A 26,979-nucleotide genomic window follows, 5' to 3' on the forward strand; every position below is an offset into this window, starting at 1 on the left:
ATTCCAGAAAAAACAGGTACTGTCAGGTGTGAATATTACTGGCCAGTCTTTTGTATTTCTCAGGGCCTGCAGCGTCCTAGATATATTGTAAAGACGTTTTAGGTATCTTAAACCAGGACGTTGTTGTTTGAAGCTTTATTCAAGAGTTGTACAGTTAGGCGATAAGCTTATTTCAGCTGTGTGTTGCGCATTCGTAACACTGGGTATGGCTTTATCACTCATCACCATGGGGTTCCTGGCATCATTTGATGTGTCTCTGTAAAGGTAATCTTGAGTTTCACGCAAAATTTAATGCATGCCTTTTGCTCCTCTGACTCTGCCATCTCGAAATTCGCAAACTGCGCGACACAATGTTCTACTCAACGCAGAACTGAACAATAACTGAGTGACAGACAACAATCAAACTTCCGGCAGTTGCACATTAAAAACAGGCGTGTGCAAGGATGCGAACAGCATTTCGCTCCAATACACCATTGGCGCGAAATTACGAGGGGCGTTTGAAAAATCCTTCAAAAATAAAAACTGCTTACGTGTTTGGGGTAAACATTTTTTATTTTTCGTCGTAGTCCCTTTTAGACTTATACACTTCGTCAAACGCCGTTCTAATTTGTTGATGAAATGGTTCAAATGGCTCTGAGACTTAACATCTGTGGTCATCAGTCCCCTAGAACTTAGAACTACTTAAACCTAACTAACCTAAGGACATCACACACATCCATGCCCAAGGCAGGATTCGAACCTGCGACCGTAGCAATCCCCCGGTTCCGGACTGCGCGCCTAGAACCGCTAGACCACCGCGGCCGGCAATTTGTTGATCCCTTCCAAATAATAGGAATTGTCCAAGTCTGCAAAATAGCTATTGCTGCTGCAAGCGCCTCCTCGTTTGAATAAAATCTTTGTCCCACCAGCGATTTCTTCAAATTGGGGAACAACTAGTAGTCCGAGGGAGCCAAGTCTGGAGAATACGGGGGATGTAAAACGAGTTGGAATCATATTTCCATTAATTTTGCGACCACAACTGCTGAGGTGTGTGCTGGTGCATTGTCGTGATGGAAAATGACTTTGTTGCGGTCCAATCGCCGGCGTTTTTCTTGCAGCTCGGTTTTCAAACAGTCCAGTAACTATGAATAATATGCACCTGTAACAGTTTTACCTTTTTCCAGATAGTCGATTATCGCTTGCGAATCCCAAAAGACAGTCGCCATAACCTTTCCGGCCGAAGGACAGGTCTTCGCCTTTTTTGATGCAAATTCTCCCTTGGTAAACCATTGTTTAGATTGTTGTTTGGTCTGAGGAGTATAGTATTGTATCCATGTTTCATCTACACTAACGAAACGACGCTTCAAGTCCTGCGCATTCTTCCTGAACAGCTGCAAACCGTCCTTGCAACACTTCACACGATTCCGTTTTAGTCAAGCGTGAGCAATCGCGGAACCCATCTTGCGTATAGCTTTCTCGTGTCCAAATGTTTATGCCAAATATTATGTACTTGTTCATTCAAGATGTCCACAGCACTAGCAATCTCACGCACCTTAACTCTTCTGCCATCCATCACGATATCACGGATTTTATTAATGATTTCTCGAGTCGTAACCTCCACAGCGCGTCCAGAACGTTCATCATCATTTGTGCCCATATGGCCACTCCGAAAAATTTTAAAACCACTTACAAACTGTTCTAATCGAAGGTGCAGAGTCCCCGTAATACACTCCTGGAAATGGAAAAAAGAACACATTGACACCGGTGTGTCAGACCCACCATACTTGCTCCGGACACTGCGAGAAGGCTATACAAGCAATGATCACACGCGCGGCACAGCGGACACACCAGGAACCGCGGTGTTGGCCGTCGAATGGCGCTAGCTGCGCAGCATTTGTGCACCGCCGCCGTCAGTGTCAGCCAGTTTGCCGTGGCATGCGGAGCTCCATCGCAGTCTTTAACACTGGTAGCATGCCGCGACAGCGTGGACGTGAACCGTATGTGCAGTTTGAGCGAGGGCGTATAGTGGGCATGCGGGAGGCCGGGTGGACGTACCGCCAAATTGCTCAACACGTGGGGCGTGAGGTCTCCACAGTACATCGATGTTGTCGCCAGTGGTCGGCGGAAGGTGCACGTGCCCGTCGACCTGGGACCGGACCGCAGCGACGCACGGATGCACGCCAAGACCGTAGGATCCTACGCAGTGCCGTAGGGGACCGCACCGCCACTTCCCAGCAAATTAGGGACACTGTTGCTCCTGGGGTATCGGCGAGGACCATTCGCAACCGTCTCCATGAAGCTGAGCTACGGTCGCGCACACCGTTAGGCCGTCTTCCGCTCACGCCCCAACATCGTGCAGCCCGCCTCCAGTGGTGTCGCGACAGGCGTGAATGGAGGGACGAATGGAGACGTGTCGTCTTCAGCGATGAGAGTCGCTTCTGCCTTGGTGCCAATGATGGTCGTATGCGTGTTTGGCGCCGTGCAGGTGAGCGCCACAATCAGGACTGCATACGACCGAGGCACACAGGGCCAACACCCGGCATCATGGTGTGGGGAGCGATCTCCTACACTGGCCGTACACCACTGGTGATCGTCGAGGGGACACTGAATAGTGCACGGTACATCCAAACCGTCATCGAACCCATCGTTCTACCATTCCTAGACCGGCAAGGGAACTTGCTGTTCCAACAGGACAATGCACGTCCGCATGTATCCCGTGCCACCCAACGTGCTCTAGAAGGTGTAAGTCAACTACCCTGGCCAGCAAGATCTCCGGATCTGTCCCCCATTGAGCATGTTTGGGACTGGATGAAGCGTCGTCTCACGCGGTCTGCACGTCCAGCACGAACGCTGGTCCTACTGAGGCGCCAGGTGGAAATGGCATGGCAAGCCGTTCCACAGGACTACATCCACCATCTCTACGATCGTCTCCATGGGAGAATAGCAGCCTGCATTGCTGCGAAAGGTGGATATACACTTTACTAGTGCCGACATTCTGCATGCTCTGTTGCCTGTGTCTATGTGCCTGTGGTTCTGTCAGTGTGATCATGTGATGTATCTGACCCCAGGAATGTGTCAATAAAGTTTCCCCTTCCTGGGACAATGAATTCACGGTGTTCTTATTTCAATTTCCAGGAGTGTATTTATCAAACTCCTCTTTAGTCTCCTGAGGCGTTTTGCCTGTTATAAAGTAATGTTTAATCACCACTCGAAATTCTTTTTCGTCCATTTTTTGACACTCACTCGACTTCCTTGACTCGCACGAATGCCAAACACAAAGAAATAGACCAATATGGCTGAAAGTTGGTGTTGTGCGGGTAGCATTCATTTCACGCTAGGTGAGGAGAGCCCCACGTCAACGTGACGTCACCATGAGTTTCACGAGTTGCCCTATCGACTGATGTGTGCATTCTGTACACATCGACTGTTGTGTGCGTCTTGAATCTGCACTGTTCATTGTTTTTAGTTGATTTACAACATGAAGGCAAAATAAAATGGAACTAAGTAGTTTAATATTTCCAGCAACATTCGGAATTACTTCGAACTTCAGTTTCTCGGCTTAACGTTTCTGCCCACATGAATTATGTACAATTCATTGGTCTTTGTAAAAATACGAAACACTTTAATTTCTCCCTGTTTCACGTTTTTATCCGCATGATTTATGCACGATTAATCGGACTAAAAATGCCTAGACACTTTCATTATGGTTATGTTTCCTTCATCCAGATATTCGTTATGTTCATGAAACACACAATAACATCCCACATTGTTTGGATTGCAGCTTAATAATTAATTATTCCACGTTTCTATGCACATGATTTATGCGCAATTCATCGGATTTTTTTAATGACTAAAAGCTTCTTTTTTTTTTACTTTCGATGTGGTTCCGTCGTTCACACATTCATTATGTTCCTGAAACACATAATACCATCCCAAATTGTTGGGATTACACCATAATAATTAATTCAACTGGGATGAGCGTAACAGATAACTCCTGTCACTTCGTTTGTACACATGTAATTACATTTAGCTTTGACGTTATCGGTACAACTGCAAAGATCGATAAACGCACTCATGTAGTCGATTTAGGTTATTTACGTGACGATGACGTAGTGTGAAGATGACTGCTACCAACACCGACTCATAGGAAGGCCTCGGCGCTTGTTGGTGACGTCACGTCAGCTAGGCACGGCGAACGCCTGGTCTGTTGCAGGCATACTCATAATGGTGGTGTCTCCCTCCCCGACACAGGAAAATGTGAAACTATTGGCGGTAGTTGGCCAACACACATTGTTCTGAGAGATTTCTGCAATCAATTAATTGTGCAGTTCATTACACTTCTTAATAAATAGTGTACTCCTGAACTTAAATTTCCACCTGTTTTATGGACTTCATGGTCCAGCACCAACAGAATTCGTGCTTCTTTACCTTATTTGTAAATCTTAGGAAGTTACGTTTGTACTGGGTTGCTTCTACAAGAAATTGTGAACATATTGGTGCTCTTCTTTAGATATTTTGGTTGACTATGGGTTGAGGAGCACTGAATGTTAATGAAATATGTTGCGATTGTACACGTTGGGGGAGAGGGTGGGGGACAGAAGAAGAGGCAAAACAGAGATACTTGTTTTATCAAATACAATTTTCTTATCTTATAAAGTTTCTTCTTTCAGTTGCAACAGGGGAATATTTATCTTTTCTAATGTGCATGTTTAAAAAAGTTTAAGCTCAGCAGTATTTTCGATGTATGTATGTATTTTGTTTCCTGTTTAGAATTCCTTTCGTTGAAAACGACTGTAATCTAATGACTGGCAACAGTTGGACATTTACACATGTAAATTAGTTCACATTTCCAGTGACGACCTCAAACGAAAGTAAATAAAAGAAACGAGTTCATTGTAAGGGTGTTGGGGTAAGTTTCGATAGCAAAATGGATCAAGTAAATATAGTTACTTGAATGCAAAATTTCCGAAGCTTGCAATGGGGCAAAGCGTCTTCTCATATTGATCTACGTTTGTTTCGACAGGATTCAGTAATACAGAACTATGATCTTCATTTGTAGCTTTACGATAGTAAGACAATCTTTCATCTAAATGAAACTGCAGGATCCAAAACAATACCAAACATTTTGTGCAAAAATAAGAGATTTACTGTGATAAGCACGCCCAGGCGTTTGTGCCTGCAACAGACCTGGCGTTCGCCGTGCCTAGCTGACGTGACGTCACCAACAAGCGCCGAGGCCTTCCTTTGAGTCGGTGTTGATGCTACCCGGTGTGCGCTCTTTCTTAAACATGACCTCGATACGCGCCGTTGGTGCCATCTCTCGGACTTTGTGCGGACTTTTCAAACGCCCCTGGTACGAATGTTCCGGAATATTTGGAACAGACCTCGCGCAGCAAGCCAGGAATTGTGCGATCGCTAAAGGCGCATCGACGCGGTCGTGTGGGCGATGCACGCGTGCGCAGGAGGTTGTTTACCGCTCGGCCACGTGTCGGTATGGCTGCAGCGGCCGTGATTGCGTACACACAGGCGGCGAGGTGGGGGCTGCGTGTTGTGGTTGAGAGTCTCAACGCGCGCGCACACATGCGCGAGGTGCTTAGCGAGCGACGCATAGCCAAGGCCTGGCGAGGCGAAGCTAGACAGCACATCACTCACTAGCGTCCTTGGTGCACCGAGGTACCAGCCAAGGTCAGGGCTTCACTTCCCGTCTCGACGACGAAAGCACTAGGGATGGGAAAGAAGCTCGGATGCACTCCCTGATCTGTTAGTTTTCTTGACCCTACGTTTCTGAAGAAGACAAATTTGTTAACATCGAGTATAGATTTAAGTGTCAGGAAGTCATTTCTGAAAGTATTTGTATGGAGTGTAGCCATGTATGGAAGTGAAACATGGACGGTAAATAGTTTGAACAAGAAGAGAATAGAAGCTTTTGAAATGTGGTGCTACAGAAGAATGCTGAAGATTAGATGGGTAGATCACATAACTAATGAGGAGGTATTGAATAGGATTGGGGAGAAGAGAAATTTGTGGCACAACTTGACCAGAAGAAGGGATCGGTTGGTAAGACATGTTCTGAGGCATCAAGGGATCACAAATCTATCATTGGAGGGCATCGTGGAGGGTAAAAATCGTAGGGGGAGACCAAGAGATGAATATACTAAGCAGATTCAGAAGGATGTAGGTTGCAGTAGGTACTGGGAGATGGAGAAGCTTGCACAGGATAGAGTAGCATGGAGAGCTGCATCAAACCAGTCTCGGGACTGAAGACCACAACAACAACAACTCTCTCGATGGTGTAAAATGCTTTTGTTGTAAACACACCAGGGTCTATGGTTCAAATGGCTCTGAGCTCTATGGGACTCAACATCTTAGGTCATAAGTCCCCTAGAACTCAGAACTACTTAAACCTAACCAACCTAAGGACATCACACACACCCATGCCCGAGGCAGGATTCGAACCTGCGACCGTAGCAGTCCCGCGGTTCCGGACTGCAGCTCCAGAACCGCACGGCCACCGCGGCCGGCACACCAGGGTCTATGCCAGCTCTCTTCAGCACTTCAATTCTGCCATTATTTCCGTTATTGTAACATAAAACCCATTACCAGTACCTTTCAGGAATGCAATTAAGCCCACATTCGGGCTTCTTGCAAACCGTGATTTATTGAGGAAGTGTCTTCACAGAAAGACACAAAATGCAAATGGAAGCCTCAGTAATTTAATTTCGATTACATGCTCAAAACGGACATTCTGTGGACTTGAAGTACTCAAAATAGGTGTCTGTGATGCTGTTTTATGTTGCAATTACAGAAATAATGGCAGAATTGAAGTGCTGAAGAGAGCTGGCGTGTTTACAACAAAAGCATTTTACACCGTCGACGAGAGCAGGATAAGAAACGCTGACAGATCGGTCTCTTTCCCGCAAATACAGGCCAGGCGGATTCGAAGAGGAGAGGAGAGAAACCTTGAGGTTGAGGAGTATCAGTATTTTAAAATTGAGGTAAGTTTATGACATGTAGAAGTATGAGAAGAAAATCTTTGAACCTCATCTTCTCTGTTTGACATTCTTTACGCTATTAGAAGCCTTTTCTCAAAAAGCATATGCGCTAATACTACGAAATTTTCAGGAACTGTTTTCAACGTGTTGCTGTCTCCCTCTAACTAAAAACATACGAGATCCTGCAATTACATTCTGATTTTTAGAGGATTGTATGTAGAAAAAATTTTAATTTTGGATGTGCAAAATTAAAAATTCTGTTAATAATACAATTTGTACCATAAATTAATGACTTGATTTCAGTGGTCTTATAATCTTCTCAGGACACTACAATAAAATGTTCAGATTAATTGCATGATTAGAATTTGAGTTATGCCTGTTTATAAAAAAGGCAATGAAAAAATTAAAAATTCAAATTTCTGGCAAAATATTAATCCTGCATATTTCATTATATTTTTCCGTTAAAACACAGCACTTTTGCTTTACTCATACAAAATTTTAGACTTGTACATTAATAAATATGGCTGTAATGATTTTTTAAAATAAATGTTTACATTTTCCGTTACATCCCCTCTTTAAAAATCAAACAAGTTCAGATGTGTTACATGCACTCTAGAGTACTTTTTCAGGCGATGCTGTTATTTCACACGGCAGCCGAACTGACCGCTGGCGTGGTATAAATACCCAGCTTCGTATAAAGAACGAAAAATGCCACCAGAGTGAGCGATAAAAATGTTTATAACCCCTGCGAACGGTGACAACTGTGCTTACACAAATGTCCAGTGATTTCAATCGTTTTGTCTTTCGAAAATTTATCTTATTTCACACCCGAGAAACACTCTGCTTTAAAATAAATATCTGCATTTTATATTTTGAAATACGTAATTTTGAGGTCTAATTTTTAAATTGCCAGTCCCTATTTTGTCTTTCTTACTAGTGGCTTAAGGCCGAAATTTTTCACTTTCCAGGTTTTACAACTAGGTTTCAGATCGAGATTTTTATTCTAAGTGTTTTTTTAATTAGGGGATGGCGCTGGACGCTCTTCCCAGTTCTCTTGTTCCCGTTACTGACAGCTTCTTTTCCAAACTTGTCATCTCTGGTTTTGTTATGGTCGACTCACCCAAGAACCTGAATAATTGTGAGGCTGTCTCGTTGCACTAAATGTCATTAAATGGCCGTACATTTTGGCACGTATGACTGTGTTGCTTCCAAAAGTGCAGTTCTACGACCGCGAGAAAATAAGCAGAAAAAGTATTGTTTAAAAACAGTCTTGGTTGCAATTATAGTTTTTTATATTTCAACGACGCGTTTCGCCGTATTTAGGCATCTTCAGGTTATCTTAATTTGGTATTTCTTAGAAGAATCCTCTAGTCAGTGTAGCCAAAGGGCTAGAAAAGTTTTTACTGAGTTTAACGAAGGCGATGTTGGCCTGATATATTCGACGATGCCCTTTGGCTACACTGACTAAAGGATTCTTCTAAGAAATACCAAATTAAGATAACCTGAAGATGCCTAAATAAGACGAAACGCGTCGTTGAAAAATAAAAAACCTATAATTGCAACCAAGACTGTTTTTAACCAATACTGTTAAGCACTGGTTTGCTGTATGCCACGTATGGATTGGAAGTGTTTCTAAGCAGAAAAAGTTTGCGACACTTGCGTGTCGATGGAATGAAACGAGTGATGCAGTGAAGTAGTCCGAGCGCGCCAATTCTTCATTACCTTGTCGATGTGGGCGGTTTTGCGCTGCGTTGTTCCGGTTACAAACCCCATTGCGTAACTGTTTGGGTCAGAAGTTAAACACGCACTGGCCAACGTTTGTCTGCTTTGGCGCCAGCCCGGAATGATAACACAGGCAAACACACAACACACACACACACATCTTGGCGACGAGGCACATTCGGTCTCAGTCCGTTTCGACCTCGTGACATAGCGTCAGCTACCGGGCGCCGAGCGATAGCTACAGTTTTCGTCAACTGTTTGACGTTCGCAGCTATCTCGTCCTGTTGGCCTGTGAGTACTTTCACCACTATGCATCCATTTAACAACTGCTTTGGAATTCGACGTGTCTTCATTGAGGAAGCTGTCGTTGTCTAGCTCCAAATAAGCTTGCCAGGCAAAATATTGCCGGCCGGAGTGGCCGTGCGGTTCTAGGCGCTACAGTCTGGAACCGAGCGACCGCTACGGTCGCAGGTTCGAATCCTGCCACGTGCATGGATGTGTGTGATGTCCTTAGGTTAGTTAGGTTTAAGTAGTTCTAAGTTCTAGGCGACTGATGACCTCAGATGTTAAGTCCCATAGTGCTCAGAGCCATTTGAACCATTTTGAACCCCCCCTCCCCCCCCCAAATCAGCTCCAACCCTACAACCATAAAAATTTTTTACAAGTGGGTAGACCAGTTCAAAAATGGTCGCGATTCAGTGACTGACGAACACCATTCTGTCCGAGAAGTTGTAGTTTCAACTCCGTCACTTGAAAGTCGAATTGATGACATTATTGTTTGTGCCGAACACCGTGTGACTGTGGAAATGACAATTGGTAAGGTTCAAGTCAATATTGGTACAGTTCATGGCATTATCTGTAACAAGCTAAAGTACCGCAAAACATGCGCAAGGGGGGTCCCAAAGGAACTGACACGGCTACACGAGGAAACAAGGTTGAGTGTGTGCACACAGCTAAAGGAACGTTATGAAAGAGAAAGTGAGGACTTCCTCAACAACATTTTAACTTGTGGTGAAACTTGAGTTCACTATTATGAGCCAGAATCAAAATGACGAAGCATGGAGTGGAAGCGCACCAACTCACCCGTCAAGAAAAAATTCAAAACCCGAGGATCAACAGGAAAAGTCACGTTTACGGTGTTTTGGGATGATGAAGGTCCAGTTTTTTGTGATTATCCCGAAGAGCAGTGTACGAGGAACAACCGATACTACTCGGATTTGCTTTTAAACGAGGTGAAGCCAGCCACGAGAGAGAGAGGTCGTGGATGTCAGAGGAGAGGTGTGATTCTCCAGCAAGGCAACGCACGTCCTCATGTTGCTCATCTAACCAGTGAAACCATCGACAAAATGGTCTGGGAAGGACTGCCTCACCCCCCTTAAAGACCTGATTTAGCACCTAGTGATCTACATTTGCCGGCCGGAGTGGCCGAGCGGTTCTAGGCGCTACAGTCTGTGATTTCCTGTCAGAGAGGCCACAGTTCGTTGTAATTGACGGAAAGTCATCGAGTAAAACAGAAGTGATTTCTGGTGTTCCCCAAGGTAGTGTTATAGGCCGTTTGCTCTTCCTTATCTATATAAACGATTTCGGAGACAATCTGAGCAGTCGTCTTAGGTTGTTTGCAGATAATGCTTTCGTTTATCGCACTAATAAAGTCATCAGAAGACCAAAACAAATTGCAAAACGATTTAGAAAAGATATCTGAATGGTACGAAAATTGGCAGTTGACTCTAAATAACGAAAAGTGTGAGGTCATCCACATGAGTGGTAAAATGAACCCGTTAAACTTCGGTTACACGATAAATCAGTCTAATCTAAAAGCCGTAAATTCAACTAAATACCTGGGTATTACAATTACGAACAACTTAAATTGGAAGGAACACATAGAAAATGTTGTGGGGAAGGCTAACCAAAGACTGTGTTTTATTGGCAGGACACTTGGAAAATGTAACAGACCTACTAAGGAGACTGCCTACACTACGCTTGTCCGTCCTCTTCTAGAATACTGCTGCACGGTGTGGGATCCTTACCAGACAGGACTGACGGAGCACATCGAAAAAGTTCAAAGAAAGGCAGCACGTTTTGTATTATCGCGAAATATGGGAGAGAGTGTCACAGAAATGATACAGGATTTGGGATGGTCATCATTAATAGAAAGGCGTTTTTCGTTGCGACCGAATCTTCTCACGAAATTCCAATCACCAACTTTCTCCTCCGAATGCGAAAATATTTTCTTGACACCGACTTGCCTAGGGAGGAACGATCACGAAGATAAAATAAGGGAAATCAGAGCTCGTCCGGAAAGATATAAGTGTTCATTCTTCCCGTCTGCTATACGAAATTGGAATAATAGAGAATTGTGAAGGTAGTTCGATGAACCCTCTGCCAAGCACTTAAATGTGATTTGCAGAGTATCCATGTAGATGTAGATGTAGAGTGAACCATATGTAACGGCCCTAGAAAGTGATTTCAGGGATCGTTGTTACTTTCGTGTCTCATTCTGTACGCAGGGCAGATTTTGGTAGCGCTCCAATTTTCCGCGTTCACTTATTGGAGATTTTAATGCTCGATAGTGAAGGTGTCATCAGAGTCACGAATATGAAAGCATCCACTTCCTTTTTACCACTCATAACGGATTCGTATACACCTATTTCTTTCTTTGTGCACATCTACGGCAAAGTACCTTTCGAAGAATATAAATTTCAGTGTCCTCCTTGTATAATTAATATTAAAAATTGATACTTCAATTTTCGTGTTCCCGTACTAACATTATGACACTTGTGCCCCGTGGATCTTCAGTGGCCCAGCTCCAGAAAAATTCACATGTAGCCCGCAAATATTGCTTACAAAATTTTATTTGCGCGTATCTGCCCTTTTTTTTTGTAACAATGCGCCTGCAGTGCACAAATTTGAAGTTGGTTGATTTTAAATGGGAGTGGTAGATGCAGTCGAAGCAGTAAGGGCCGCTACGGAAAGCGGCAGCGCGAGGGAATCATGTTTTGTAACAAGTGTGTATTCTCACTGTGAACAGTTAGCTTTGTCGTACAATTAGAAGGAGTTGTAGGTAGCACTCGCAATGCGCTGGGAATTCCTTCACCATTCATTCTAAACTCATTCTCTCTCTCTCTCTCACACACACACACACATACACATACACATACACACTCACTAACTGAACCCAATGGATGCTGGAAAACAAAACAATTGTACCACACACACACACACACACACACACACACACACACACACACACACGACCGAGCGGAGTGGCGCAGTGGTTAGACACTGGACTCGCATTCGGGAGGACGACGGTTCAATCCCGCGTCCGGCCATCCTGATTTAGGTTTTCCGTGATTTCCCTAAATCGCTCGAGGCAAATGCCGGGATGGTTCCTTTGAAAGGGCACGGCCGACTTCCTTCCCAGTCCTTCCCTAATCCGATGAGACCGATGACCTCGCTGTCTGGTCTCCTTCCCCAAACCAACCAACACCCCCCCCCCCCTAAAAGCAACAATTATGCACTCATACATTCTGCCATCAGTTATAGCATAATATTCTGTGTTGGAAATCCTCAGAATGCGGAAAATATCTTCAAACTGCAAAATGAACCATCAGAAAAATGAGTAAGGTTCACAAAAGGGTCCACTACATTTAGCTACTCAAAAAGTAGGGTATTCTTACAGTTCCAAGTAAATACTTTTCCGAAACTGCCGTTTTTACATAGGCTAAAGAGTGGGGCAAATGCAGCAAACAGCTCCATACATGATCATTGAACCAGATAAAGCGATTCCTTGTACCTGGCTAGAATGAATAGGGTAAAGATCCAAACCGCCATGCTTTACCAAGGAGTCAAGATATATAACTAACTGCCAAGTAAATACTTTTCCTTCCCCAAACCAACCAACCACACACACACACACACACACACACACACACACTAACACACTACCCGTACACAACTCCTGCAGGGATACAATCGACTGCAATTTTACGTATCGGTTGAGTCATTCATTCATTCTTTTGAGTGAAACGAGTCTTCGAGAGGAACTGAAAGAAAGAAACATCGCTGTAGTCAGTTGTAGTTTCACGTATCGGCTGAACTCACGAGCGTGGTCTTGCAGACCGAGCTAAAATTTTTGCTCTGCAAAGTAAATTGTGCCGGAGCGCTACTCTACCTACCCCCCTTACATCGCCTACTCTATAATGTTTTATTGTCAGTTGCGTTATCATCCTTTTTGGTTTGTTGCCGGCACGTGTCGAGGTCTCCTAGACCGCACCTCGTGAACTACGTACGGGGTGACAATTACTGAACTGTATGAAATAAAATGGCCACTACTTGTGAACGGTCTGCGCTAGGACGTTCAAACTGCACGGTTGACCGCAGGGCATGCTGGGAATTAGTGTGCGCATGCACGGTTTCGTTTAGCGATAAAGCCCACTTTCATTTGGATCGGGTCGTTCAAATGTTTCTGAGCACTATGGGACTTAACAGCTGAGGTCATCAGTCCCGTAGAACTTAGAACTACTTAAACCTAACTAACCTAAGGACATCACACACATCCATCCCCGAGGCAGGATTCGAACCTGCGACCGTAGCGGTCTCGCGGTTACAGGCTCTAGCGCCTAGAACCGCTCGGCCACCACGTCCGGCAGTGGCTTGAGTATTCAGTAGTACGGTGAAATCCCTGCAGTATGCTTTCGCATTACAGACAGCTTGCTCATAAAAATTACCTGTGTTTAAGGTAGAATTTTTCGTAACTCTTGTTTGCAATCACAATACTAAGTCAGGCAAGAACGAGAGCATTTTATGCTTTCCGTCTGGTCACCTATGAAGCGCGCGGTAGTGCTGGAGTTTCTCTTCATCATCATCATTTAAGACTGATTGTGCCTTTCAGCGTTCAGTCTGGAGCATAGCCCCCTTACAAAATTCCTCCATGATCCCCTATTCAGTGCTAACATTGGTGCCTCTTCTGATGTTAAGCCTATTACTTCAAAATCATTCTTAACCGAATCCAAGTACCTTCTCCTCGGTCGGCCCCGACTCCTCCTACCCTCTACTGCTGAACCCACGAGTCTCTTGGGTAACCTTGCTTCTCCCATGCGTGTAACATGACCCCACCATCTAAGCCTGTTCGCCCTGACTGCTACATCTATAGAGTTCATTCCCAGTTTTTCTTTGATTTCCTCATTGTGGACACCCTCCTGCCATTGTTCCCATCTACTAGTACCTGCAATCATCCTAGCTACTTTCATATCCGTAACCTCACCCTTGTTGATAAGGTAACCTGAATCCACCCAGATTTCGCTCCCATACAACAAAGTTGGTCGAAAGATTGAACGGTGCACAGATAACTTAGTCTTGGTACTGCAGAAGAGAGTAGATCGTAGCTGAGCGCTCACTGCATTAGCTTTGCTACACCTCGCTTCCAGTTCTTTCACTATGTTGCCATCCTGTGAGAATATGCATCCTAAGTACTTGAAACCGTCCACCTGTTCTAACTTTGTTCCTCCTATTTGGCACTCAATCTGTTTATATTTCTTTACCACTGACATTACTTTCGTTTTGGAGATGTTAATCTTCATACCATAGTCCTTACATTTCCGATCAAGCTCTGAAATATTACTTTGCAAACTTTCAATCGAATCTGCCATCACAACTAAGTCATCTGCATATGCAAGACTGCTTATTTTGTGTTCACATATCTTAATCTCACCCAGCCAGTCTATTGTTTTCAACATATGATCCATAAATAACGTGAACAACAGTGGAGACAGGTTGCAGCCTTGTCTTACCCCTGAAACTACTCTGAACCACGAACTCAATTTACTGTCAACTCTAACTGCTTCCTGACTATCCATGTAAAGACCTTTAATTGCTTGCAAAAGTTTGCCTCCTATTCCATAATCTCGTAGAACAGACAATAACTTCCTCCTAGGAACCCGGTCATATGCCTTTTCTAGATCTATAAAGCATAGATACAATTCCCTGTTCCACTCGTAACACTTCTGCATTATTTGCCGTAAGCTAAACTCACACTGATTTTCATCCAATTGGTCCTCAACTAATACTCGCACTTTCCTTTCAACAATACCTGAGAAGATTTTCTTCGATTATTTTTTCATTCTCTTTGAAAATTAAATGACATTCCAAGCTATATTGTTTCTTTGCCCGTATCTTACGTCTGAATTGCAACTGCTTACATGATTGCAGGTTACTTGGACCGCTCGACTGGCCAGTGCTGTCCAAGTTAAATGCGCCGGTAAAGCTGTTGTCCCGCCCATTATCTTTCAGCCTACGTGCGTATAAAGGCGCGTTTACACTGAGTTCGCAACATTGTTCGTGGCTAGTAATGGGCTACCGATGTTCGCAACACAAAATCAGTGTTCCACGGCTGTGTCGGTAGAGATAAGAGAAACATTGTTCGTGGCCTGCTACCACTAAATTACCCTATGCAGCGCTAGTGTTCATTTGCTCTGAGTGAGTGTTTTGGTGTTTGTTTTGCTGGAGTGTAGTGGTGCGTTTATTTTATGCCCCTCCTTTTTTATTTGAAATGGAGAGGTCACGACAGAAAACTTTCCAGCTGATGTCGCTCTATGAGGCAGAGGAGTGCCTGTGGAATGTACGTTGCGCAGGTTACAAAAATACAGGGTTATTACAAATGATTGTAGTGATTTCACAGCTCTACAATAACTTTATTATTTGAGATATTTTCACAATGCTTTGCACACACATACAAAAACTCAAAAAGTTTTTTTAGGCATTCACAAATGTTCGATATGTGCCCCTTTAGTGATTCGGCAGACATCAAGCCGATAATCAAGTTCCTCCCACACTCGGCGCAGCATGTCCCCATCAATGAGTTCAAAAGCATCGTTGATGCGAGCTCGCAGTTCTGGCACGTTTCTCGGTAGAGGAGGTTTAAACACTGAATCTTTCACATAACCCCACAGAAAGAAATCGCATGGGGTTAAGTCGGGAGAGCGTGGAGGCCGTGACACGAATTTCTGATCGTGATCGCCACCACGACCGATCCATCGGTTTTCCAATCTCCTGTTTAAGAAATGCCGAACATCACGATGGAAGTGCGGTGGAGCACCATCCTGTTGAAAGATGAAGTCGGCGCTGTCGGTCTCCAGTTGTGGCACGAGGCAATTTTCCAGCATGTCCAGATACACGTGTCCTGTAACGTTTTTTTTCGCAGAAGAAAAAGGGGTCATAAACTTTAAACCGTGAGATTGTACAAAACACATTAACTTTTGGTGAATTGCGAATTTGCTGCACGAATGCGTGAGGATTCTCTACCGCCCAGATTCGCACATTGTGGCTGTTCACTTCACCGTTAAGAAAAAATGTTGCTTCGTCACTGAAAACAAGTTTCGCACTGAACGCATCCTCTTCCACGAGCTGTTGCAACCGCGCCGAAAATTCAAAGCGTTTGACTTTGTCATCGGGTGTCAGGGCTTGTAGCAATTGTAAACGGTAAGGCTTCTGCTTCAGCCTTTTCCGTAAGATTTTCCAAACCGTCGGCTGTCGTACGTTTAGCTCCCTGCTTGCTTTATTCGTCGCCTTCCATGGGCTACGCGTGAAACTTGCCCGGCAGTTGGTGGATCTTTGTTGAACTTCGTCCTGAAGTGTCGTTGCACTGTTATGACTGACTGATGTGAGTGCATTTCAAGCACGACATACGCTTTCTCGGCTCCTGTCGCCATTTTGTCTCACTGCGCTCTCGAGCGCTCTGGCGGCAGAAACCTGAAGTGCGACTTCAGCCGGACAAAACTTATGAGTTTTTCTACGTATCTGTAGTGTGTCGTGACCATATGTCAATGAATGGAGCTACAGTGAATTTATGAAATCGCTTCAATCATTTGTAATAGCCCTGTACCAAAATCAAACATGGTTCATTACAAGAAGTTGCTGCGGCGCTTGGCACTTGCAGCAGTGACGTGGACAAAAAAATTAAATCTCTTGTTTCAGTACCGGCGAGAGAAAAGAAAAATAGAGGAAAGTAAAAAATCTGGATGCGGTACTGACACTCTTTACGAAACGAAGTGGTTTGGATTTAAATAACTATGTTTCCTGGATGATATGGAACTATTTGGAACTATTTGAGATATGGCTGGCTTTGATAGCAGTCTCCTGAGGCCAAAAAACGAAGCGTAACAGCAAGTCTTTGGTTCACAGGGACTGCTTTTCTGAAATTTGTGTCCTTTCTTTGAAACAACTGGTCTTGTAATATTCAACAACATTTCAAAATCTGACGGCGACATCCTAGATAAGTTACGAAAACCAGAGCCGTCTTCCAAATTCAGCTTCACTTGACATAGCATATCTCTTGATGTGAATACACAAAGTAACCTATCAGTTCACCGCAGCAGGCTATGCGAATACGTAGAGATGTTAGTCGCTAGTGCAAACGGGAATGCGAACAACGAACAATGCTGCCAACATGTTGAGGGAACAAGTTGCACACAATGTTCCGAACAAAAACATGTTCTGAGCTCAATGTAAATGCGCCTTAACACAGCATAAAAAAATGGCTCTGAGCACAATGGGACTTAACATCAGAGGTCATCAGTCCCCTAGACTTACAACTACTTAAACCTAACTAACCTAAGGACATCACACACATCCATATCGGAGGCAGGATTCGAACCTGCGACTGTAGCAGCAGCGCGGTTCCGGACTGAAGCGCCTAGAACCGCTCGGCCACAGCGGCCGGCCAACACAGCATAAAACGTACTCTTATGATCGTACTTGATTGTACTGGCCACAGTTTGGCTTCTGCTCCACGTTAAAGGAAATCCAGTGAGATTCAACCAAACGCAGAAGAATACATGGCGTAATGTTTACATCAGGTTCATTCTTATGATGAACAGATTACAGGAACACCCACCAGTTCCGTTCAATCTAATTCACTTTCGGTGCTCAAGGAAATTTGACCGGTAGCTACCCAAAGTGCATTCGGTTTTTCGGTTACTTTACTGGCCTCAGCTTCACGTTTTTGGAACACAACGTCATGGTGCGCTGCCCACTACGGCAGTCAGTTGCTGATGATCTTGCTGCACTTTGCTAATTCTCCCTGCCATTTCGTTCTACAGCTGACTAATTATGCCAGACTCCTGTCTTACTTCAGCCCTTCGTGTCGAACAGATTCCATACTAAATCGGCTTTCAGCAGCTAGGGAATCTGATCTGAACCCCAGTTTGTCAAATCTTTTGTTTTGATTATCCAACTTTTTGAAATGGCTCTGAGTACTATGGGACTTAACTACTGTGGTCATCAGTCCCCTAGAACTTAGAACTACTTAAACCTAACTAACCTAAGCACATCACACACATCCATGCCCGAGGCAGGATTCGAACCTGCGACCGTAGCGGTCACGCGGTTCCTCACTGTAGCGCCTAGAACCGCACGGCCACTCCGGCCGGCGCCAACTTTTTACTAAGTTCTTCGAATTCCGTCTTCCTTTCTTATTTCTGTTCCTTCAGACTCTGTAAAATCAACGTGTGTGCATCAGTTTGTAGATGTCTCAAATCAACCCTCGTCTCCACTGTGTCGAGTCGGATTGGCGACACCATATGACGCCACAACTCTGTGGATGATCATACGTTTTCTACGTATTTTACGAAGTCTGCTTTATTAGTTGTGCTGAATATTATTCTTGTAAATATGCTGTCAAGTTATAAATGCTGTTTGTTATTTAAGAAAGAGAATACGCATGGAATTTTAGCATTTTGTAAGTAGACACGCTGGCCTAGTCAGGGAAAAGCTACTGTCAAAGAGTGTAATAAATCGTTAAATGCATTATCGCTGGGCGTGCTAGCGCGCCAAAAAAGTAGCAGTTAGGAGTCGCGCGGAGACAATTCGTGTCGTTGGTTGTGTTTACTCGCCGATATGGCTACGCAAAAGTGCGGAGATAAAAAGGCTGTTTCCGAAGTGCGGAGCTGTGAAAACTGAAATGGTTGTCTCGGCGCATGTTTAATATGGGCAGGCTATGTGTATGGCATTTATTGGGCACTGTACAAATGCAGCAAGAGTAATTCACGTGACACCGAGAGTACTGTGGGCCCTTGTTATTGGCTATGCTATGGTAAGATGATCAACCTGTGCCCCATTTTACCGCTGAATGAAGCCACGCCACAAACCGACGGCATCCTAAGGTGAAGTAAGATCTAGACTTTTTATAACTAGAAATGTAATAGGCTGACGTGCGTAGTTGGAATTTAATTGCTTAAATAACATTGTTTTCGTGCATATTGTCGCGTAAATAATTTTCTAAAGTCGTCATCCATGTAGTATCAATTCTGCCCCATTGCACGAACCGAGATAATCAGAAAATAAAGTGATCATTAATTTCACCAGAAGGAGGTTCTTGCTCATTGGTCTGAAGATAACCACAGTTGTGGTCGAAACCGGTTATCGGAATAAATAATTTGTGATCAAGACTGTTTTTTATAGTAAATATTATTAATTTACTAGATTATCAAAACATAATTTTCCAACTTTTGGACAATTACGTAATAATGCAATACTTGGTTGTAGTTTACAGTGTCAGAAATAGGATGATGCGAAAGCCAATATTAATTCATTTGCTAAAAACAGAGTAACTTTCACAATAAAAAATTGATAGTAAAACTTTACGTAACTTGGACACTGAATTTCACTGTCAAAGCACAGTTTCTGCACTACTGGCCATTAAAATTGTTACACCACGAAACATGACGTGCTACAGACGCGAATTTTAACCGACGGGAAGAAGGTGCTGTGATATGCAAATGATTAGCTCTTCAGAGCATACACACGAGGTTGGCGCCGGTAGCGACACCTGCAACTTGCTCACATAAGGAAAGTTTCCAACCGAATTCTCATACACAGACAGCAGTTGACCGGCGTTGCCTGGTGAAATGTTGTTGTGATGCCTCGCGTAAGGAGGAGATATGCGTCCCATCACGTTTCCGACTTTGATAAAGGTCGGATTGTAGCCTATTGCGATTGCGGTTTATCGTATCGCGACACTGCTGCTCGCATTGGTCGAGATTCAATGACTGATAGGCGTATTATCCGCACGGCTGTAACGGATCGTGCAGCCACGTCTCCATCCCTGAGTCAACAGATGGGGACGTTTGTAAGACAACAACCATCTGCACGAACAGTTCGACGACGTTTGCAGCAGCAGGGACTATCAGCTCGGAGACGGGGGCTGCGGTTACCCTTGACGCTGCATCACAGACAGGAACGCCTGCGGTGGTGTACTCGACGACGAACCTGGGTACACTAATGGCAAAACAGCATTTTTATCGGATGAATCCAGGTTCTGTTTACAGCATCACGATGGTCGCATCCGTGTTTGGCGACATCGCGGTGAACGCACAGTGGAAGCGTGTATTCGTTATCGCCATACTGGCGTATCACGCGGCGTGATGGTATGGGGTGCCATTGGTTACACGTCTCGGTCACCTCTTGTTCGCGCTGACGGCACTTTGAACAGTGGACGTTACATTTCAGATGTGTTACGACCCGTGGCTCTACCCTTAATTCGATCCCTGCGAAACCCTACATTTCAGCAGGATAATGCTCGACCGCAAGTTGCAGGTCCGGTACGGGCCTTTCTGGATACAGAAAATGTTCGACTTTTGCCCTGGCCAGCACATTCTCCAGATCTCTCATCAGTTGAAAACGTCTGGTCGATGGTGGCCGAGCAACTGGCTCATCACAGTATGCCAGTCACTACTCTCGATGAACTGTGGTATCGTGTTGAAGCTGCATGGGCAGCTGTACCTGTACACGCCATCCAAGCTCTGTTTGACTCAATGCCCAGGCGTATCGAGGCTGTTATTACGGCCAGAGGTGGTTGTTCTGCGTACTGATTTCTCAATATGCACCCATATTGCGTGAAAATGTAATCAAATGTCAGTTGTAGTATAATATATTTGTCCAATGAATACCCGTTTATCATCTGCATTTCTTCTTGGTCTAGCAATTTTAATGGCCAGTAGTGTACATCCAGGTAATTACTTGAGGATGAGGTTTGCTCAACTACTTGGCAATCTGGTGTGCTCGGCACAAAGGATCTAGACTAGCGTATAAACATAGGCACAAAGATAAAATCTCGTGAATTTTCATAGAAAAGATTTGAATAGTTTCCTGAACAAACACGCATTTGAATTTAGAAATCAGATAATACACTGATCTGTCAGTGCATTACCTTACAAAGAAACATTATCTCTCTAAGTTGCCTTCTACATGAGGAAACCGCTTTCAAACTATTACTTGATGAAATGACGATTCGAACCTGACTCCAAAGTATAACAATAAGTTCATCACAGATACTATGTCATAATTATTAAACGACCACCAGTAATGTGCCAGTTCACATGCTGTTTTTAATGTGCCCATTTTTGCAGAGTCTAGGGAACAGCTCTGTAACCTGCTTAGCCATCTGCAGGACGGCGTGGTTTCAAGCAACATAACATATGTGACACTCCATGTGTTCTTTTAGCTATATGCCTACCCAGTTACTGCAAGGTTGGCATAACACATGCAGACTGGAGCTAAATCTCTGGCCTCCACTCAACTTTTAAAACAGGCTGACTGATGAGCCCAGATATCCAGGAAGGTTTACAGAAAGAGAAGTGCATCAAGAGGTATCGACTGGTGATCATTAAATAATACCGTGTCACGAACATAACAGAGTGAGATTCATTTTTATGTATTTATAACTCGATTGACGATGTCAAACGCCACATCACATGAAACAGAACTGACAGTAGAGTCTCGAGGTCTATATGAGAACTATCTAGCCAAAGTCGCGTCAGTGTCCCAACTGGTCATTTAGCGTCAACTTTCAGTGAAAGCCCACATTCGTGAGGAACGGGTTGCAATACACTGAAGAGCCAAAGAAACTGGTACTCCTGTGTAATATCCTGTAGGACCCCCACAAGCATGCAGAAGTGCCACAACAAATGGTTCAAATGGCTCTGAGCACTATGGAACTCAACACCTGAGGTCATCAGTCCCCTAGAACTTAGAACTACTTAAACCTAACTAACCAAAGTACATCACACACATCCATGCCAAAGGCAGGATTCGAACCTGCGACCGTAGCGGTCTCGCGGTTCCAGACTGTAGCTCCTAGAACCGCTCGGCCACCCCGGCCGGCACTTTTTCCCACAAATGGTTTAGTTAGTAACTATCGAAACGTGTTTACAACTTTCAAGTAACAATGGAGCCGAGCAGCAGCGCGGTTCCGGACTGAAGGGCCTAGAACCGCTCGGCCACGGCCAGTGCCACAACACTACGTGGCTTAGACTTGACGAATGTCTGAAGTAGTGCCGGAGGAGATTGACACCACGATTCTGCAGGGGCTGTCCATAAATCCATAAGCTACGAGCGGGTTTAAATCTCTTCCGAACAGCACATTGCAAGGCATCCCAGATATGCTCAATAATGTTCATGTCTGGGGAGTTGATGGCCAGCGGAAATGTTCAAACTCAGAAAAGTGTTCCTGGAGTCAGTCTGTAGCAATTCTGGACCTGTGGGATGTCGCGTTGTCGTGCTGGAATTGCTCAAGTCTGTCGAAATGCACAGTGGACACGAATGGATGTAGCTGATCAGATTGGATGCTCACGTGCGTGTCATCTGTCACAGTCGTACCTAGACATATCAGGGGTCCCATATAACTTCAACTGCACACCCCCCACACCATTACAGAACCTCGACCAGCTTGAACATTCCCCTGGTGACATGAGGTTGTCTCCATTCCGGTAGACGTCCATCTGCTCGATACAATTTGAATCGAGACACGTCTGGCCAGGCAACTTGTTTCCAGTGTCGGTGTTGGCGGACCCAGGTGAGGCATGAAGCTTTGTGCGATGGAATCATCAAGGGTATACTATTGAGGGTACACGAATGGGGCTTCGGTTCTGAAAGCCATATCGATGATGTTTCGTCGAATGGTTTGCACTCTGAGTCTTGTCGGTCGCTCAGCATTGAAGTCTATAGCAGTTTGTGAAAGGGTTGCACTCCTGTCAAATTGGACGATTCTCTTATGTCATTGTTGATCCCGTTCTTGCAGGATCTTTTTCCGGCCGCAGCGATGTCGGAGATCTGATGTTTTACTGGATTCCTGGTATTCACTGTACACTCCTGAAATGGTCATAGGGGAAAATCCCCACTTCGTCGCTATGTCGGTGATGCTGCGTGCCATTGCTCGTGTGCCAACTATAACGTCATCTTCAAATTCATTAAAACCTAGATAACCTGCCATTGTAACAGCAATAACTGATCTAACAAATGTGCCAGACACTTGTTGTCTTACATAGGCGTTGCCAATTGCAGCACCGTATTCTGCCTATTTACATATCTCTGTATCTGAATACGCATGCCTGTACCAGTTTCTTTGGCGCCTCAGTGTAATACGCTAGCAACGAGCAGCCAGGTGGCAGCAGCATAAACCCGCCACAAGATAAGCGGCCGTGTGGTGTCGCGGGGTGCTGACCGGATCCCTCTCCTCTGCCGTGTTGCAGGAACCCCACGTGGTGGCGCCGCCGCACCGCCATGGAGCGCGGGCTGACGCTGGTGGCGACGGTGGCGCTCCTGGCGGCCGTCGCACTCGCCATCTCACTGGGAGTCCTCGTCGCCAGGCGGCAGCAGCAGTCCGGTATGGCCGCCAAAACAAAAACACTACAAACAAAAACAAAGCTCTCGCTGCGCTTCAGCCGCCACTGCTGCCGCACGTAGCTCTGGAGTCTGACAGTGGACGCTCTGTCCTAGACAGCCTCCGCTTACAGCTCTATGTTTTATGCACTGATTGCCTACTCCTGTATTCCGCTGTATGGATTGGGCCTTTACACAATCTACATGACGGGCAAAATACACTGCAGTAACAAATGCCATAGGATACCCCCAATATTGTATCGCACCTCATTTTCTCCAGCATAGTGCAGCAACAAGTTGATGGAATTCCCCTGCAGAAATATGGAGCCACGCTGGCCCTATAGCCGTCCATAATTGACAATATGTTGGCGGTGCAGGTTTTTGTCCACTAGATTATGCCCCATAAACGTCAGTGCAATTCATGCAACTTCCTGGCAGATTGAAACTGTGTGCCAGACCGAGACTCGAACTCGGGAACTTTGCCTTTCGCAGGCAAGTGCTCTACCATCTGAACTACCCGAGCACGACTCACGACCCATCCTCACAGCTTTACTTCTACCAGTATCTCGTCTCCTACCTTCCAAACTTTACAGAAGCTCTCCTGCGAACCTTCCAGAACTAGCACTCCTGAAAGAAAGGATATTGCGAAGACATGGCTTAGCCACAGCCTGGGGGATGTTTTCAGAATGAGATTTTCACTCTGCGGAGTGTGCGCTGATATGAAACTTCCTGGCAGATTAAAACTAGTCTGGAGTTCGAGTCTCGGTCTGCACACAGTTTCAATCCGCCAGGAAGTTTCATATCAGCGCACACTCCGCTGCAGAGTGAAAATCTCATTCTGGAAACATGCTATCAGGGTGTGGCTAAGTCATGTCTCCGCAATATCCTTTCTTTCAGGGGTGCTAGTTCTGCAAGGTTCGCAGGAGAGCTTCTGCGAAGTTTAGAAATTGGAGACGAGGTACAGGCGGAATTAAAACTGTGAGGACAGGGCGTGAGTCGTGCTCGCGTAGTTCAGTTGGTAGAGCACTTGCCCGCGAAAGGCAAAGGTCCCGAGTTCCAGTCTCGGTCCGGCACACAGTTAAATCTGCCAGGAAAGTTTCACAACAGTGCACACTCCGCTATAGAGTGAAAATCTGATTCTGGAATGCAATTCATGTTGGGCTATGTGGGTGGCCAAATCATTCACTCAATTCTCCTGAATGTTCTTCAAACCAGTCATGAACACGTAAAACATTCTCGGTTTTCTTGCCACGTCAATTCGGTATAAAATGTCAAGCTTTCGACGTTAGCCTCCTTCGTCATCGTCTGGAGCAACTGTTTTCACTGCTGCTGTGGTGACCTTATATATCCTGTGGACGGCTTCTGATTGTTCGGCTTGTGATTCGTCGGCTGTCGCAGACGGTGTCAATGTCTGCGCCAGTGGCGCCGCCGCTTCCGTGGCAATGTAAATTTTGTCCCGTGCCTCCAAATACTGGGATTTCATTATAAAGGCCGCTGTTGAAATAGAAATGGGCGAGAAGAACATTAACCACGATGACGGACACTATCTGAGCGGTGTTTGCAAACGAACGGTCGATGCAGAGAAGCAGCAGAGACATTCCTTGCAGGGTGTACATTCCTACAGAAGCGGTGGCGCCACCGGCGCAGACATTGACACCGTCTGCGACAGCCGACAAATCACAAGCCGACCAGTCAGAAGCCGTCCACAGGCTATATCAGGCCACCATAGCAGCAATGAAAACAGTCAGTTGCTCCTGATGATGATGACGATGATGAGGCACGCTTCCGTTACATTGCAGGTATTCTAACAGTGGGCAGTGTTTTGTACCTCATTCCACGTCCCCAGGAGTACCCCTCTCACAGGGGCTGCTGCTGCTGCGGTAAGTTCTCTAGCAGCCGGGCAGCCGCCTTTCAAACAGAGCCCGCAAAACCTCCATCTCGGCATCTAATCTACGTGATTAGTCAGTAATTCACATTTAAGTGGTTGGTAGAGGGTACATGGAACTACTTTCATGCTATTAATCGACCGTTCCACTCTCGAACACCTCGGAGGTAAAACGAACACTTCAATATCTCTGCGCGAGTTCCCCTCTCGCCTATTTTATATGATAAAGTGTAGGTGTGTGTCAATAAAATATTTCGCCCTTCGAAGGAGAAAGCTATTGATTTGAATTTTCTAGAAACATCTATCGGCAAGGAGAAAGGCTTTCAGTAAGTGCCGCCACAATTCGCATATTAACTCGGAAAACTTTCTGCCATTTCGCCAAAACGTAAAACGACCTGCCTTCTTTATACTTTTCCGATGTACTCCGTCAGTCGTACCTGGTAAGTATCTGCTGTACTCCAGCAGAGTACAGACATACGTGGGGTAGTGAGTGTCTGTAGAGTATTTGTTCCATCTTCTAAGTGTTCTACCTACAAAACGCGGTCTTCGTTTCGCCGTCCAGACATTTTCTGTGTGATCTTTCCAGTTTAAGTTGTTCGCAATTGTAAACCCTATGTATCGTAATTGAATTGAGAGACTTTAGATTTGTATAATTTATCGTGTTACCGGAATTTCTTTAGCACTCATGTCGAGGTCTTATCATCATCGTCATCATCATCAAATTGGCGATCGAAGACTCTCTAGATCATGCGCCGACCTCACAATGCTCCTCCATGTATAGCGATCTTGTGCACTTTGTATCCAGTTGTCACGGACTCCTAGTTGCCAGACGTCTTTCTGTAGCTGATCCATCGCTTCCTGGGTCTTTCGACTTGGCGGGTTCCATCAGGTCTCTCCATAAGCACGGCTTTTGCCCGACAGGTGTCTGGTCTAGCAATGTTGCCTGCCAAACTTATTCTCCGCGCTTTCAGTTTTTGAACGATGTTCGGATGCCTCATCAGCATCATGGATATGGGCTTTCGGAGCCGAAGTCCCACTCGTGTACCTTTGATGACTGCACAACACGGAGCTCTACCCCTGTCCTGGGTCTGTAAACACCGACATTGGACTGTTGATGACTGGAAACATGTTGCCTGGTCGGACATGTCTCATTTCAGACTGTATCGAGTGGATGGACGTGTACGGGTATGGAGATAACCTCACGAATCCATTAACCCTGCATGTCAGCAGGGGACTGTTCAATCTGGTGGAGGCTCTGTAATAGTGTGGGGCGTGTGCAGTTGGAGTGATGTGGGACCCCTGATACGTCTAGCTACGACTCTGACAGGTGACACGTACGTAAGCATCCTGTCTGATCACCTGCAGCCATTGGTGTCCATTGTGCATTCCGACAGACTTGGGCAATTCCACTAGGACAATGCGACACTCCACACGTACAGAATTGCTTTGAGTGGCTCCAGCAACACTCTTCTGAGTTTAAACACTTCCGCTGGCCACCAAACTCCCTAGACGTGAACATTATTGAGCATATCTGAAATGCCTTGCAATGTGCTGTTCAGAAGAGATCTCCACCCCTCGTACTCTTACGGATTTATGGTCAGCCCTGCAGGATTCATGGTGTCAGTTCCCTCCAGCACTACTTCAGACATTAGTCGGGTCCATGCCACGTTCTGTTGCGGCGCTTCTGCGTGCTCGCGGCGGCCCTGAGAGATATTAGGCAGGTGCACCAGTTTCTTGGCTCTTCAGTGT

The 26,979-nt window shown here is 45.2% G+C and overlaps 1 protein-coding gene across 4 annotated transcripts in view; it reads left to right on the plus strand.

Annotated features, from left to right (window-relative positions):
* LOC126108960 (neprilysin-2-like) overlaps nt 1–26,979 on the plus strand; it is a 600,695-nt gene that overhangs the window by 424,727 nt on the left and 148,989 nt on the right. For all 4 annotated transcript variants that reach the window (XM_049914349.1, XM_049914352.1, XM_049914350.1 and 1 more), the window contains one exon: nt 23,216–23,349. In XM_049914349.1, coding sequence (XP_049770306.1) covers nt 23,216–23,349 — 134 coding nt within the window. The remainder of the gene's footprint in view (nt 1–23,215; nt 23,350–26,979) is intronic.

Source organism: Schistocerca cancellata, chromosome 11 (genome assembly GCF_023864275.1).
Source record: "Schistocerca cancellata isolate TAMUIC-IGC-003103 chromosome 11, iqSchCanc2.1, whole genome shotgun sequence".
In the NCBI taxonomy this organism is placed as follows: Eukaryota; Metazoa; Arthropoda; class Insecta; order Orthoptera; family Acrididae; genus Schistocerca; species Schistocerca cancellata.